General features: G+C 43.4%; 1 protein-coding gene across 1 annotated transcript in view; it reads right to left on the minus strand.

Moving 5' to 3' along the window:
- Positions 1-10,245: 10,245 nt before the first annotated feature.
- The window catches only part of FER1L6 (fer-1 like family member 6), a 54,188-nt gene continuing 46,720 nt past the window's right edge, over positions 10,246-17,713 (minus strand). Inside the window, exons 37-40 of the mRNA XM_057429776.1 lie at positions 15,851-16,092; positions 15,361-15,524; positions 13,549-13,649; positions 10,246-11,155 (exon numbers count right to left, since the gene is read on the minus strand). Of these exons, the coding sequence (XP_057285759.1) occupies positions 10,975-11,155; positions 13,549-13,649; positions 15,361-15,524; positions 15,851-16,092 (688 nt within the window). The 3' untranslated portion in view covers positions 10,246-10,974. The remainder of the gene's footprint in view (positions 11,156-13,548; positions 13,650-15,360; positions 15,525-15,850; positions 16,093-17,713) is intronic.

The following is a 17,713-nucleotide window of genomic DNA, read 5'->3' on the forward strand; positions in this document are numbered from 1 at the left end:
AGGTGATCCTCCCTCAGCATGGGTGACTCTTCTGGGTGCTGTGCCCAGAGACAGGCTCCCAGTACAAGACAGACAGGGACATACTGGAGCACATCCATTAAAGTGCCATGAAGATGATTAAGGGACTGAAGCATCTCTCTGGAAATGGAACTGTTCAGCTTAGGGAAGACAAGGCTTTGGGGATCTTATTGATATGTATAAAAACTTGATGGAGATAGAATAAACAAGACAGAGCCAGGATCTTTCAGTGGCACCCAGTAACAGGACAAGACACAAAGGACATACAAGAATCATTTCTTCGTTTTACAAGGTCTCCCAGTTCCATGAACAGCACAGGGACTATTTGCTTCTGCATCCCCATAAGAATAAATATGCTAAAATAGACATCTCAAAGCAAGGGCCAAGTACCTGCTGAGAAAACACAAGGTGAGGAAAAGCCTCAGTGTGACCATAAGAGGTCCTAAGAAGGGAGATGTTAATCACAGTTTAAATTCTGCTTCAAAGGGACCACAAACAGCTGCTTAATGAGGGTACATAGAGCCTACTGTGAACACAGAGAGAGATGTGAGCAGGCAGGACATTGAGGTTCCTCCACACTTGGTCATTCTTCTTTTGCCTGGGAGCAACCCATCCCTCTGCAGCAATTATGGAAGGCTCCTTCTCTAGAAAACTCTGTCCCACCGGCAAATTTCTCATTTTCTTCAAAAAACAGCTCACAAAAAGTGGATTTCCACACAGTGATCTGTGTTCCCTGAAATCCTGTCTCCATCCCCTTTGCCCACATCAGGCGGGCAACTCAGTGGGAATACCCTTTCCCAGCTTTACAATCTCTCAGCCCTTAAACAATCTCACAGACACAAAGGTAACCATATAGGCTTGATTTGTTTTTCAGTCTGATTCCACCAAGGTTAAAGCAGCCACTTCCATTCCCAGTAGCCAAACAGGGACACTCAGCACAACCCACCATCCCAGCTATGTCTTCTTCAGAGTGGATATGAGTCTTGTCTGAAGACAATATGGTGGGTTATGGGAAGACGTTATTTGAATAGATGTGACATTCAAGCAGTAGCAAAGTATACTGTGGATATTCCTGTTAAGGTATACTGTTATATAAAGACTTCAAAAAATCTTCCTAAAATCCAAACTCTTCCTAGTTGTTCTCTCAAAAAATGAAACTTTTGTAAGTTTCCTTAGAAACTTACAAAACTTCTGGCAAACATGAACCTGGTAATTAAAATTCATGCCTTATTGTATACCAAAAATGAGTGGCTCTGTAGCATTATTGCTTTTTCAGTACATGATTTCCTTCTCCCTGATAACGTCTCCACATTTTCTAAACTATCTTGCCTTCTCTTTCCTCAGGCAATATTTACCTCAGCGCCTTTCTCTCCATCCTATTATTATCTTTCCACTTGAGAGGTAACAACCACATTTCCTTCAGTGATGGTCTGATACAAAGTTCTTCAAACTACAACAACTTTGCTGTTATGTGCTTGTGAAGCTTCCTGCTACCTGGACTTGTACAATGCATTTGATACTGTCCTGCCCCATCCCAGAGGGGCATGGATTTGGCAGATGAACCACTCAGTGGATAAGGAACTGGCTGAATGGTCTTAGATACCTTGTCTTGACTTGATAATTTTTATATTCTTTCAAGAAATACTTACATGGGGATTTACTTTAGGATGTCAAAAAGACTGAGCTCAGTGCTGCAGTTCACAGAGTAGGGAGTGATGCACTTGCATCACCAACATCCTCATTAGGCCAAGTGAATTTAGAGTCTCTGCAGCATGGTAACTGCACTGGCGTAACAGATTTTCTGCATTGGCATAACAGCCTTTCTGCTTAAGGACTTAATAAAAAATGTAACTTCATATAAGTGTGAATTGTACAAACAGAAAATGAGGAAAAAGGAACAGATGGCAGTACTCCAGGTAGGTGTCTCAAATTTTGCCCTTCAATGCTTTGCCAGTTGGGCAATGACAAGCCAATATATAAACTTCCAGGGGGTTACAATTAGATGAGCGACTTCTGGCATGAGTCTGCTACATTTTGGTCAACTGTAAGAGGTGAACAGTAAAAGCACAGCACAGATTTTGGATGAAAATTGTCATCCCAATAAAAGTATAGTGAAAAAGGTAGACATAGTTGAAAATCACAAATGACTTGCTAGAATCTTCTCCACCTCATTCATTTTATTCATACTCTCTATTCTACTCATCTTCAAATTGTTACCCCTTCTTTTGCCACAGCTGAGAAATTATTTAATCGGACTCCTTTCCACCTTTTGCAATAAAAGGACTGAAACAAGCAAAATAGGAAAGGCAGAAGTTTGGTCTGTTGGCCCAGCGTTGCTCTACTGTACTCTTTGGTTGCTACCCCAGCAACCGTCTCATGGTGGGTTGGTTGCTAGATCTGTTTGAAACAGCTTGTTCTAGGTTCCTGGTGCAAAGCAATCTGAATTCAGATCTCTCTCCACCTTCACTCCAAAGTGCCCTATGTGTGCCGTGTGTTCCTTTTCTCCTGGATTATAATGCTCTTGACTAGGAAGATTCAATTCTGAAGCCACTGACTGCTAAAAATGCTTGTGTCCCATCTCAGTATGACCCTTAAGGTGTTACTTGCAGCAATAGCTCATATCCAGGCTGATGAGGTCCTCACATCAGGTGATTCAGTGAGGGGTGGTGGGGTGAGCGCAAGCAGCTGACTGATTTGCTTCTGCTCTGCCTCAGTGCCTGTGCCACCATACCCATGTGTATGTGGCATCTGATGCTGATCCTGTCTCGATGTCTCTGTGTGATGTTCCTACATGCCACCCGCTGCTTCAGAACTGCATCCAGTGATCCTCGATTGGGAAAATGGATCTCCAGGGCTGCAGTCAGACTGCAGGAGTTTAGAGAAGCTTTTTTTGCAGAGACATTTGTTGTTCATGGCTTTTTTTCCCCAGTCCTCATCTTGAGTCCTGCACAACAGAAGACTGAACACATGAAATCCTGAAGCTACTAGCACTTTTTTATAATGGAGTATTTCATCACAATGGTTAATTCTTTACTGTGTGCTTAATTTCCTCTAAAATGCAAAATCATCAGAAGCACAAATTTGATGAGAAGCAGTGGGCCTCTTTTCCAAAGCCTTCAGCAGCAAAATCACTTACTCACAATTTGTTGACTGTATGAAGTTTAGCAATCTTAAGCCCTGCACACATCAGAAACGAAACTCCCACCATATTTGGTGAGAGGAGAACTGCTTCCCATTTGATGCTTTGCTACACCAGGGGTTGAACACTGGCAGAGCCATTTCAGTTTAATGTTTAAACTATGCTGGGGATGGTTGACCACACAAACCATATTGTCTGATTGGTAATGAGCTGAGCATGAATGCTCTGGCATACCAGTGTTTCAGGAGCTCTGCTCTGATGGTGAGTCTCACCATGAGAGCTTTGCAAGATGTGAGCAGGATGCACACCAGCTGCTCACAACTCAGTGGGTGACTCGCAACTGCACGCACACCATTTGGAGCCACAGTGAGTTTGCCTTCCTTTCAGTGAGGTATGTGGTAATGAGTAAAACCAACCCGCAAGGCTTACTGTGTAAAAAGACCTTATGACCCTGGGATGGGTTTTGTGGGATTGAAAATGGAGATCGTGATCATACATATTCATAAGTCAAGAGCCTGCTGAAAGCTCAGAGTTAATGTAATCATAAGCAGTGCAACCAAAAAGCTGTAACGTACGAAGTACTTGCAAGCTGCCTCAGGTTAAAATAACATTTTTCACTGGCAAATTTGCTTTGCCCCCTCAAAAGCACTGACAAAACAATACTGCCTGTGCTTCTGAGACAGGGATCCTCATTTGTTTAACTCCAAGAGAAACTGCCACTGGTTTTGAACTGCAGGCTGTGAGAAATGTGAGCGAAGACCTCCAAAAGTACTGAAATGCCATCAGACCCAGAGAGCTGAGGTGAGATCAGGTCACGTAGGGGTGGGCTGCTGCTGTCAGACACTGATCCTGACCAGCACCGAGGAGCCTCAGCAGTGTTTGAGCCTGCCCACATCCCACAGGGCACCTTGATCCAGCTGGTAAGCCTGCTCCTGCCATGCTCAAGCTGCTCTGAAACCTGGAGGTAGCAGGACCAGCTGTGAAATTTGGAACTGGTTCTTTCTTGGTGCTCCTGCTGTAGGTTGGGATGCACAGGAGCTGGGTTCCAGCAATGTGTCTGATCTGTGCTGCCAAACCCTCTTCTAGAATGCACTTTCTGTAGCTCATTTTCACTCATTTCCAGGCAGGCTGCATGTTTCCCAGTCCCAAGGACTGCAGAGATGTTTTTATCCTTTAATTTACAGCCAGTTACCTAAGAAAGTCAGTAATACAGGCTCAGTAAACAACACACAAGGATGAGCCCAGTTAAACCAGCTGTGCATCTACTTTTCATTGCTGCTGGAAGATAAGCTTGCTTCACTGGTATTTAGAATGAAAGAACCTGTGAGGTTGCTTTCTTCCAAAGAGAGAATTACTTGTCTGCTCTTGCAGTACTGGCAACTGGTGGCACGGTGGGAAAAAGAACAGGGGGTTTAGCTGAGCACTTGGCAATAGGGAATGTTTAATTTTAGCAGTGAATGAAAGCTGATTGGGAAATCTTGTTGTCTCGTGATTAAGGACTGCAGGGAAAGCCTTGTGCCCATGAAGCATGCAGAAGAGAGGTCTGAAAGCAGAGTGGCCCAAAGGTACTTTACAGGTAGGATTTCTATTGCACACCCTGTTCGACCTTCAGCCCTATTGGATGGGATCAATTAACAAAGCAAGGCATGATCCACAGGGCTTCTTAAATTACAGCTTTTCCAAGACCAGACTCAGCTAATGAACTGATATTTCTCTCCCATGCAGACTGTCTGGGAGGTCCTTGGCATGTTCTCAGTGCCTCACCTTCCTCACAGGAGGAGCAAAATGGATGGGAATAAATTCAGTCAAACCCATCACCTTTTGAGACTGAAAGGTGTCAGTGTTTAGTTTTGTGTGCCACAAGATAATTGTTTTGCCATGAATAAATTATCATATTTGAATACTAACCAAGTGAAACAACCTTTCAGGCAGAAGCCAGACCTTTTTTTATTGTGTTCCTAAAAATAGGTCTTGTGCCTGGCATAAGCAGTGGAGTTTCTGGGGGCTGACACATGCTCAAATCCCACGGGGAATTCGGTCAGCACCCCAGTGACTACAGATGCAAGTGATTTACAGGTGCAGCTTCCCTTTTTGGGTCCAATGGGAAGAACACTTTGGATAACTTAACACCTGCTGGGAATTAATTTGCCTGATGTAGTAAAAAATGGCTTTGGCAAGGGCATGTTCAGCTGCTCAAGATCTCGCAGTCTGGAGCGTATTCGTGGTGCAAGCCCCCAAGGATTGATGCAAGAACTCAGCCTGGACCATGCCCCTCATACAGCCCTGTGCACAGCTCTGCCACTGTCTCTGCCAGCTGGTTTCCATGGCTCGTGGTCCAGCTTCATACAGCAACCCCAAATTTTCATCATCCCGTGTTTCCCTGTCCATAAGTCCATCTAACTTCTCAAACCACTGAATGTGAATGGAAGCACCAAAGCCAATCTATAAAATTTCAGCCCCCAAATTAGAGGTGATTTGGGGAAAGTGAAGTCTTGGAAATAAAGATGGTTTGGCTCTTAACCCATGGTGCGGAAAGGGCTCTACAGCCACAGGAATCTTTGATGGCTCTAATGAGATTTGTGCTACAAATGTAGTTGTTCCCAAACTTTTTCAGCTGCCTGCACAATCTTTGGTTTTACGAACCAAAAGGACCTGACCAAAACGTGTGGAGTCAGTAAAAAGGGTTCAGCCTTTACATCTTTCCTCCCACATCACAGATGTTATGGGGGGATGAAATGCTGACAAAGCATTCCAGCTAAACTTTTCAGGACGAAAAACCTTTCATGTCCAAAACTCCAACAACTGGATGACCTAATAATTTGCTATTTCTTGAGCACATGTGTTGGCCCCTCACTGAAAAGGTCTGTCCTGGTGGGCAGTGAACATTATTAGTGAGAGATGTTGACCCAGGATCACATGAACAGCACTGGAGAAGGCAGATATTCCACTCTGTCAAGGGTATACCATGCTCCCGGGAGGAAAAATCACAGTACCTGGCTTTGAAACCCGTTCTCCATATTGCCATTCTTTACACATCCAGGCCATTAGTGCCCCTCACAAATGGATACTCCAGCTCCTTGTGCCAAGAACAGGAAGTCCTGGTCCTCAAAATCCACCCATACTCTCAGAGCCATAAGCAAGCTCTCTTTCTGATCACAGCTGCTAATGAGACATCTGCATGAGCTGCACTCCACCAGGAATCAGTCAAAACAGAGCCTGGAAATGAAAACCATTTCAAATTTAATATATTGAAGAAGCAGAACAGCATGGCTCCCGCTAATCCTCTGATTAACAGGTTTCTCTTATTATTATTCTTTGCTTAATAGGTTGACTTTCCTGTATGGTATTCAACCCAGTTGTGTTCCAAGGCTCTAAAACAGCCTTTGAAGCTGCTATTGTGTTGCACTTTTACACAAGCTGTGTGCATCCATCTGTGCTGTTGGGTACCAGCTCTGGACAGCCATCGGTGGAAGGCAGAGCTGCTCTCTTCGGTGAAGGTATGCACACACCAAGAGCCAAGAACATAAAGGTGGTGTCAAAAGGCCACAGGTGTTTGAGCAGTGCTTTGCTTAGTGTTTCAGTGAGGTTTTATTGCAATGGCTAATTAAAAGTTCATCACGTGAACCAAACACAGCCAAGGTTTATTCGCTGTACAGCCATATAGACAGGCCAATGCTTTGTCAGTATATCAGAATTATGCGCTTGCTTCTGGAGTGTTTTCACTACGGCTTATCTGTCACAGAAAAGAAACATCACTGAAAAATCAGTAAACAAAAAATAAATCCTTGCCTCTTCTGACAGCATCTCTCATGCCAACAGCCTTTGGAGTTGCTTTTGCACTTGGCTCTTTTTCTGTTTTCCTGATATCTGGCACGTAAGTTGCAGGGCAGATCTGCAAGCCTCAGCATGCTCTGGGCACGACAAACCTATCTGGATTTCCTTGTGCCTGAAATCTGTCCCTTAGCCCAGCAGGGGGTTGCAGCTGTAACCACTGCTCATGGGTGCATGGTGCTTTGATGGAGGATGGAGGTTTGAGAGGCAGGGCTTCTGAGCAAGGTAACTGGACCAGCTGTCGTCACATTGGCTGCAGGTAGCAGAAGTGGGTTAAGGAATCAGTCTGAGGTATGGTACTACAGGGTGTCCAACTGCCCTGGTTCAGGGACTGAGCACGTACAGAGATGCTTCTGGTTGAGAACTGCAGAGAATAACAAAGAACTAGAGTAAAAGGAAACCACTGGAGAAAGATGATGGCAGTATATATATATACTGTTCAAGCTTGCCACCTAGCAATGTAGATACCTGAAGAGTTCTTGGTCTGCATTTTTAATATATTATTATACATATTACATTATTTCCCAGTCTCAAATGACTCTCAGTTTTGCCTACCAATGGATGCCAGATTTCTGTACTTGCCTTTCTTAAAAGACATTTGGAGAAGTAGTCGTACAACACCTGCAGATACCACCTGCAGGTCTGCCATGAACAGCAAGGGAAAATGCAGGATGGGGCTGGATATGGAAAACTGGATATGGTTTCCCTCCCCTTCGCTGGCCTCCCTTTTATTGCATCTTCTGGATCAGATTTTGCTTGCAATGGAATTGCTGCTTTCCACCTTGCACATTGGCTGTTTGCGGAAGGAGTACTAGGCACCAGTGCAGTAAAAGGGGGAGGCACTGCTGGTAACAGTGTCCTCCTGTGCTGGCAGGTCTAACACAGCCCTTCTGAGGAGCTGAAATACGGCAACAAGTTCTGTGCTGTGATGAGCAGGTAACTCTGGAAGAGCATGGTGCTGGAATTAGCTCATTAATTAGCTGTCAGTGTCATCAGAGAGAGTTCAGCCAGAGCCACTCCTCAGTCGGCAGGAGACAGGGAACTACTACAGATCTTTCCAGATGATTGCTCTTAATGAAGATGGCCCCTGTTACTCCCATGGAGTACTGGGGCCCTGGCAGAGGCATCCAGGAAGCAGATGCATAGTTCCTGCTAATTAATGTAGCCCTGATGAGTCTCCATAGCTGCTTGCAGAAGTGATTAAAAGAGACACAGCCTGGAAGATTTTTGTAAATTATCCTTTCTCCATTGGAAATCCATGAGAAGTTGTTCTCTGTTTGCTTTTGAGACTTCATTGGGAAGTGGGAGGGAGAGGTGGTTGTCATACACCAAATGTCTGGGAGCCTGGAACCAGATCTTGGGTTGAGCTTTTCCCCAGTCACAAATAGCTGATAAAAAATGTATAAATTAGTCTGGAAAGAGACAGCACTCTGTACTTTGGAGCTGAAGGCAAACGGGCTCTTAAATCCATAAATACCTTTTGGACTTCACAGCTGGCACACAGAACATGAGGAGCTGCTTCTGGCAATCAAAAGCCATTTCTGTAACTGATGTCTGAAGCTATGATAACATGAACATCAACCATAGTGCCTTCAACCTTTCCTGAGTAGGAAAAAAATTCTCTTTACAGGTAAAGTCTGTAAAGAGATTCTTTGTCCAGAATCCTAACTTGCAAAATTTGGGGGAAAAACCGAACCAAACCAAAGCAAACCCCAAAACTAAACAAAAAATACCCAACTCCCCAAATCCAGGAGAGGCTGTTTCTTATTGGACGTTAAAACACAAAGAATTAAGTCTTCCAAGGGACACAGAGCTGTTGAATTTGTTGCCTCAGAAGAATGATAGCTTCAGGATAAGCATGTATACACTGTATTTTGGAGCTTGGCTTTCCCCTCTTCCTTTGCTTTGTAGCATAAATTGTTCTGCCAATCCACAAATTCAATATTCAGTAGAATATTAATGCAGTCTAGCTACGAATGACCACTCTCAGTATGGTAACTTCACCAAAACTAATTGAGTAAGCTACACACAATTTCTACCAGTCGCGTTGCTATCTTCACATTTAAAAATGTTTACAAGAAGCTAGAAAAGTAAAGACTGGGCTTTCATAAAAAAAAAAAATAAAAATAAAGGTATCTTTTCCTTATAGCCTGAAAATTGGAGGACACATTTTGAAAGCTGTGCTTTCATCTTTATCACAATGGTTGTTAGTTAGGAGTCCCTACATGGGAATTTTTACAGATTTAACCTCTTGTTGATGCTTCTCATGGTTTGCATGAAAACCTCTCCGGGCCCTCTCAAAAGGCACCGTCCATGGCAGAGCCAGGAAATGGTGTCAGATCTCTATATTTGTGGTGCTTTTCTACAAGAGAATTCAAATGCCAGCACCTGAGCTGACATGTGGTTATGTCCCTTGTGTAAGAAAGGACTGGTCTGCCTCTTAAGCTAAGCCTGATTTATCCCGAAAGCTTTATTCTCCTTGAAGCATTTCAGGGATACTAGCTGATTGACAGATTAATTTGCTTTCAGTTAATCACAGTTCCCCTGGACTGACCTGCTGATCTGTCTGTTTTGTGACATTTCTAGCATTTTGGTGCTGCTACAATGCAGCCACAGCTGTACAATCACGCTGCTGACTGATGCACATGTATTTTGGGAGGGAGGCAGATGTGCTGCTTCATTCACAGCAGAAGCAAATCAGCCCTTTGCCAAGGTCACACCGAGACAGGAGAGGGATGTTCCTGCTGCCAATGGGTCCATGTCACGGCCAAGGGGTACATGGCAAAGAAAGGAAAAGAGACCTCCAGAGATGATCTTTGGAAAGGATGCTACGTTGCAGATGTGAGTGTAGCACATCTCGACAACGCATGTACCAGCCCAGTCCTGCACACTGCTGGGGTGCTACCTTGCCATATGAAATGCAGACTAACTGCACAACACACAAAAAATGGCATGGGCCTGGTGAGTTTTGCAGAAATGACATTGCAGATGATGCTGAGTATGTCCTGGCTGGCACAGCACAAGCCTGGGCTTGAAAGCTCATCCTCCACCACAGCCTCAGGGCTGTACCTTGCCAGAGCCAGGGCTATCTGGGATGCTGCTGTTGTCCTGCCTCTGCTGGGTGGTTCAGCTTGGTAGGAACTTTGCCTTGCAGGGAAATCAAGTGCTGCTTTTGCCTGTCTCATTCTATGGACATGGAAAGGGAATTAGAAATTATAATTTTTTCCCCAGTCCCTGTTTATCTTGTGGTAGTTTAAGCTCTGCAGTTGTGGTGGCTGTGGAGGGAAGCCTATGCTTGAGTTTTCCTGAGGGTTTTGTGATGGGCTGGGGTGTTATGAGTGGGATGTCATTTCAGCCATCTTGTCCTAACAGGGCTGCTGCTACTGCTTGCTGCTGTTGTCCAGAGCCAAGGCTTGGTCCTGGATCAATGTATGTAAGATATCTTCATAGTGCATAGAGCTCCTACTGAGAGGTTCAAGATGAATTCTGCACATGAAACCAAATGAGACAATTTTACCTTAGGTCTTTTTTAATATACCTTTTAGCTCAAAATAATCATATTGTTATAAGTTCGTTGAATAACAGTTTAAATAATTAATTACAAAACTATGCAAAGACTGAACTATTCATTTAAATTGGTGCACATTTTGCTCTTAGTATTTAACAATTTGCCTGCAATAATAAATACGTGACTGACGAATCAGTTTCTGTATAGCACTGAGGAATTTACATTTAACTCAGTTTTAGATGCAGAATCAAACTTTAATTGTCAATAAAGCTGCACCAGTGTATTAATAATAAGCTGGATCTGAATAAGAAGCCAAAGACGATGTTAAAATATTCTAGGCCTCCAGTTTCTGATACAAATAGTTATGATTTCTTTTTACAAGGAATCAGGTGTGTTTCAGGTTGATTAATTCTGTATGCCTGACTTTTAACTGAAGTGTCTGCATATGATTGGTTACAATGAGAGCGGTAGCCTATTCTCATCCTGCAACTATCCTGTGACTGATTGCACCTGGCAGCGTGTAGATGAAGAGCACCAGGAAGACGATGAGAATGAGCAAAATTATGCCGATGATGATGTACTTCTTGTAATTTCTCCAGATCAGGTGATACAGACACTTGAAAGGGTTTACAAACCAAGAGAAGGATGTGTCCGGTCGGCTAAAGGGGAAGAAAGAAAAAGAGGAAGAAAAACATAAAAGCAGATCCAGCTATTTCCAAAGCTACCCCACTGCAAAAATACATATTTGAGTCTAGGAAGGACCTGTAACTCCTGACAACCCACTATATAGTTTAGAGAGAACTTTCAAAAGTTTCACATTTTATCAGGTCTCTCTTCTTCCATCTGTCACTGAGCACAATCTCCACACACCATTAGGAATGAAATTCCAGTTCACACTTCATAACTACTGCAATTTAAGGCAAGATATGGGGTTCAAAATTACAGACAATATCATGATAAATCCCTAATGAGAAATGCAGACATCTTGAACTTCAGTACAAAGATTTCTAATCATTGCAAAGAATTTAGCTATGCAAAAGAATCCCCTGGTTTCAGCTGGGATAGAGTTAATTTTCTTCCTCATAGCAGGGACAGGTCTGTGTTTTGGATTTAGTCGGAGAACAAATCTGATAACACAGCTATATTTTAGTTGTTGCTGAGCAGCGCTTTCCCTGACCAAGAATTTTTCAGTCTCATGCTCTGCCAGTGAGGAGTGGCACAGAAAGCCAGGAGGAAACAGAGGCAGAACACCTGACCCAAACTAGCCAAAGGGGTATTCCATACCACAGCACATCATGCTCAGGATGTAGAACTGGGGGAGTCATCTGGAAGGGACCAATTGCTGCTCACGTCAGGCCGGGTATCATTCGGTGGGTGGTGAGCAATGTGGGTACTGTGCGTCACTTGTGCTCATTGCGGTTTTTTTTCTTTCCCCTTTTAGTTCTGTATTCTCTCCCCTTGCTATTTGCCTTATCATTAGTAGTAGTAGTAGTAGTAGTTGAGTTATTAAACTGTTCTTATCTCAAACTGTGGGGTTTACAATCTTTCACTTCTCTTCTGCATCCTGCCTGGAGAGGGAGATGGGGGTGTAAGTGAATGGCTCCATGGTGCTGAGTTACCAGCTGTGTCTAAACCACAACAAAGCAGTAAAAAGCTACTACAAAAAAATCTTATTGCTCAATGATCGTCTTGGTGTCATAACAGTCAGAGCAGCTCAAGCCTGGCATATAGCCCAAAATGGCATATTTTCAGAAGGAAATTTAAAACAGGCCTCCTGAAGACAGAAGAGAGGAAATCTAAGTAGTTTGACTGGGAAAATAAGGATGAGCCCCCTTCTGGTGGAGAAGATCTGCATTTCACAATCCTTTTTTTTTTTCCTAAATGTGGCCCTGTGTCATATTCTCCTCCATAACCAGGAGTTTGTTCACACTGTACGGCAAAACTGGCTGCATTCAGGGAGGGAAACAATGCTCTCCTTAGGAAAAATGTTGGCGTACTCTCTCCTGTGGCATGGCACCCAGCTCTGGAGGTCGCTATGTCTCTGACTTCAACAGCCTGCAGTGAGCTGAGGCAACATCTGTCAGCTTTGTCTGATGGATAATGTAACATGTACAGTGGTGTGAAGCAATATTAACACCTGCAAAATCGGGTGCAGGTTGTCTTTCTTATCCAATATCACTGTAATTGTGCAGATGGAGCAGTAGTAAAGAGAATAAAATTAACTGGGTGTCACAAAAAGCAATGTCCATGTCTCACTCCAGAGAGCTGTTTAAGGAGTTTAAGCAATGCCTTAGTCTCTTGAGAATTCAGTATTCAGCATGTGGAAGTGAATGCCAATGTGAGATAAGGTCTGTAAAGCTAAAAGGCCAACTGAATGTATTTTAATTGCAGGCTGTGTTTTGTACTGAGATGGAAATGGCTCAGAAATAAATCAGCAAATAAACCCTCCAGGTTAAAAGGAATTATTAAAAGTTGCATACTCTAAAATTTACTGAATCACAGACTTGAGTAACAAAACCATTGGTCTGACACTCCAACTGCTTAAGGGCTTTTCATAATCTTTAAAGACGGGGGGAAAAAAAAAGGCAGACTGTTGCTCATTTAATTTTTCTTTGCAACGTAGGCAAGAGAATTTGGTACCAGTAAGAGCAGAACATTTCTTATAATAGAGTGTGTCTGGAAAAGCATCCTCTCTTGATCGGCAGAGATGAAGAGATGGATCACTGCATGGATAACTTTAGCCAGCACAAAATTAGACTCACAGCACTTTATTTCTCATTTGCATATTTTTCTTTAGTTCCTGGATGTTTAACCTTTGCTACCTTTGCTCTAGTACATTAAAGAGTCTGCCACTGTCTAGTAGCTCCTAGAAGATAATTTTGGGTTTGAAATTGTTTTGTTTCTTAATTAAAAATGTCTCTGCTTCTCTGTGTGTTTAATTTTGTTGGTTCAATACATACATTTTAGGATAAAAGGAGGATAAGGAATAAGGAGACTGTCTCCTGCGGAATGCCCCTATCCAAGCTTGTTCAATGAATATGCTCCTACTCACTTGGGTTTTTCCAAAGGCTCGGGCTCCTTGCGAGCTTTGCCTACCGGATTCTTCTCAGCTTCTTCTGCTGTGACTAAGTGAAACTCAGCTTCCACCTTGCCCTGGATCGGAGAGATCATGCATAAGCATCCACAGATGGATTATTTTCATCAAATCCCAGTGGGATTTGGCTTGTGGAAAACTTATGAAACCAGCTGAGAAAATAAAAGGAAAGTGATTAAAGAAAATAAGACCAAGCCTTTGCAGTTAAAGAGAAATCACAAAGGAAAACCCAGACACCAAATTCCTGATTTATGCTCAAGGAACATGAGGCGTCCCTGTGGAAGACAAGGGCATCAAGAAATGGAAGTGGACTGGGAGAAAGAGAATCAATTGTATGAGAGCTGAGAAATTGGAACTAAAGTAAGATTTGAGAGTGGAGCCTGTTCACTAAATCCATAGGAAGTACACAATCACCTTCAGTCTGAAGAAGGCAATGAACTTAAATCTGACACTTGTTAAAACATTCTTCCTGCCGGAATGGACAGAAATATGAAGGAAGGGTGAGATTTATGAAAACCCCTTGGAGGATCAATGGAAGTCTAGAGAGAGAGAGGGAGATCCCCTGAAAAAGGTCAAAGCAGGTGAATTTGTAGAGGGCTATACTATGGGAAGGGAGCTTACAGCTCTTGGTCTGTGTCCCCAGAAGGACCTAAATGCACCTAAGGGCTCCAACTACATTAATCCCAGAACTGGGCTGCAGCAATGCCCAGGCTTGAATTCAAGCTCCCGAAGTTCTCTGTGGCCATGTGAGCACATCGACTTGGGTTTGTCTTCACTAGCTCACACAGCTCTGTTCCACGCTCTGTTTCATGTAGACATGCCCCCAAGACCATATTCAGAATTACCTGTCAGTAAGTACTTCATGCCTAGATACACACATGCCTTCCACCTAGGAAACAGAGGATCAGAGCTGTCGTTCATTTGCCCTGCTTGTCCCTAAATTGCTGTAACAGTACAAAGGACTATTAAAGTCAGGGAAAATGGAGACTTTCTGTTATACACTGAAAATTTCAGCATAGCTCCATGTTATACACAGAGAGCACCACAACATTACAAAGAGAAGGTGCAGCAGCAAACCCTGAGATAAATGGCTATGTACATGCTGAGTGAGATTTACACCCTGATGCAAGCCTTGTTACACTACAGGCTTTAGGCAGGTGAAAATTTGTGTGGCAACATTTATATTCTTCTTAGGAAGATGCTTGTAATGTAACAAGTCCTGTGGAGTTTGAGGGAAGCTGTCGTTTTAATTTGCTTTCCTGTATATCAATTGTATCCTGTCACTAAACCAAAATATATTGGCTTATTGAGCACTCTTCAACAAAAAGAGAAGACTGTGCTCTTTCTATTTCAGACATGTCACTAGCAAGGAGAATAACTACCGGTAGACTCCAAAATCAGTTCCTCTGCCCTGGCTGAAGTGAGAAATAAACAGTAAAGAAATAAAGAAGCAGGTGAAATTCCTCCCAGGACTTCCTCAGCTGACAGAAAGTTGGCTGGAACCACGTAATTTTCACTCTACCCATCCAGTGTGCTGGGTTATGAACAGTGAAAGAAAGCAAAGAAAAAGTGCAGAGTGCTCTGGGATTATCTGAATGGGTTCTAACGAGAACCAGTAAAGATGGTTTGGACTTTGGAGGAGTCCCATGGATTATCAATGGTGGTTGTTCTGCAGATGCCATATCCAAAATCAACATGTGTCTGTCTCAGGATCTCAGCAGAGCATATCAGACCCAGAGAAAAGCTACTCATCTGTAGCGAGCTGCATACCGTGAGCTCCCCAGCCTTGATGAAAGGCCACCAGCCTCTGACACGCTTCTGCTGAAATATGGAGATCTTGTTTTCCTCACTTGCTGCCACAACCATGCCCAGGTCACAGCTCTTGGCTGTCTTTGCTGCTCGAGGGAATCCATTCAGGTTCAGCTCAAGAGTGCCTGGAGAGAAATAATGGGACAACTCTCAGAGACCAGGCAGACATGGAGGCGTTCAAACAGCAGCTCCCAGATGGGATACATGGAGCAGCAGCTTGGGCCCAAGCTCCAGAGCTGGGGATCTCTCTTACATTCATTTGTATTGCCCTAGCATGATGTCATCTAAGTTCCTAATTATTCCCCCTCCAAGAAATGTATAAGTTTGCAATGTGGTGCTTCAGAGAAAGGCAAGTAAAAGTTGGGTCATACACTGCTTTGTATGTACCTCTACAATACACAGGTCTGGTGAGACCTCAGGTGAAGTTCGGGCAGTTCCATTACATACTTACCCAAGAAATCATCTGAAGAGAGTCTTTCAAAGTCCCACACCTGAAGCACCAGCTCAGCAGGTATTTTGCGCTCTGTCTTTTCCAAGGAAAATATGTTTTCTCTTTTACTAACCACCATTTGTTTCTCTGCTGGGAGGTAGTGGAACGGGAACACAAAGCGCCAGTTGAAGTTACCCTCTCCTGTCAAGGAGTTGTAATGTACGTCTGTCTCCTGTTTGTCCTCTTCCAGGCCCTTTATCCACCTATGGCAAGCACTGCTGTCACCAGGGGAGCTTGAACTGTGGTTATCATTGGTTACAGGCATGATCATTTACTAATTCCTACCTAATCAGTAGGAGGCAACACACCATTCAGGACTGTTACACACAGCAACAACCAGCTGGCCACTTGCTATTGGCCAAGATGTTTGTCTTCCTTGGGACAGGCAAGACAGCATCAGTCACTTACTCACTAGTAATCACCCTGTATTCATGTTGTGCCACTTTAATAAATTCCGTGACAGTGTTCCAAAACTGATGTCAGTGCTCAGTATTAGAATCTAAATTGTTTGCAGTTCCTGTTTGGGAGTATAAACATGGCATAAGTATGGTTGGAAAAGCCTCTGGTTTTCCCTGTGATTTTCTCTTGATTTCTGCTACAGTATGAACAACATCTGATGTGCAATGCTATGGTACAAAAGGCCAATGCTTTCTTCAACATAATCCTCTCTTCTGAAGAGCTCCACTGAGGTTATGATCCAGCTAAGTATGTTTTAGTTCTGAAGATGATTTATCACAGCTTGAGTAAAGATCAACATTTTGTGCTGCATCCAAAGAGTGGCTTTTCCCCTGCAAGCCCCATACTTTCAAAAGGGAATTGGGAAAACCAGTAACAATATACCAAGCACAGCACTGCACCGCACCAGTGAAAGTCCATGCTTCATGACAGATTCAGTGCCATGTACACTATCTGAACATGATGAGATTTGTGTCCTCAGCATTAACACACAGAAGCAGTTAGTTTTCCACTCCTGCCTTTCCCTGTCAGACTGCTCTGACACTGATAGTGATGTCCTCATGTTGTCACACAGCCTCAGCACAAAGGCTGGCTCCTTATTTATTTCCTCAATTTTTCAAACTCAGAGCTACTCTGCTACTGCTCTGGACACGTTAGTTCATTTCTAAGTTGGATATACCTCTGTGAACTCCAGTGATGTCCTGGTAGCTCCTCTCAGGGAACTGCAAGGGGAAGTTTGCTCAGTCAGTGTGTGCAATAACTGCAGATGCAGCATGCTGAGGACTACATGGTTGTATTAGTGTGTGCTTCACTTGGGCTAATTTCACCTGCTCCAAAGGAGTTGTACCATTCCTGGTGCCCCACACAGCTTGGTCAGAGATAACTCAAGTTTTCCTGTTAAAATGCATGTAGATATACCTTACAGAGGAGTAAGAGCTGCTACCAGGCTGCCCTGTCTTTATGCTTACTTTGGATTTGTTATTATGATTTCCAGAACCTGCAAAATGGAAAATACCCTCTTTTCTCTGCCCCATCAGTCCCAGTGCTTCCCTCAGTGGTCAGTGGCAATACAGCAACAGGATTTTAGGGAAAATCATTTTGCCATATTCCTAGCATCCTACAAACTCAGATTTTTCCAGGACTCCCCAATGATGCAATTCGTATTAACATATAATCCCACTCTCTAGTAGTGGAAACACAGCAAGAAATCTAACACCAGTCTCGGACCTGAGATTCGCAATACTTCCTACTTGTGCCATAATTTCCCCCCAGTCTGTCTGCTACCTTTATTCAAATACTGCTCAGAAGCAGAAAGTGCAGAGCAGTACTCTAAAACAGGAAAGCAATTTGAAGAAATAACCTGCTGCA

The sequence above is a fragment of the Pezoporus wallicus genome, unplaced genomic scaffold (assembly GCF_028554395.1).
Source record: "Pezoporus wallicus isolate ANWC-B61680 ecotype Strahan unplaced genomic scaffold, APGP_CSIRO_Pwel_v1 contig_7545, whole genome shotgun sequence".
Lineage (NCBI taxonomy): Eukaryota > Metazoa > Chordata > Aves > Psittaciformes > Psittacidae > Pezoporus > Pezoporus wallicus.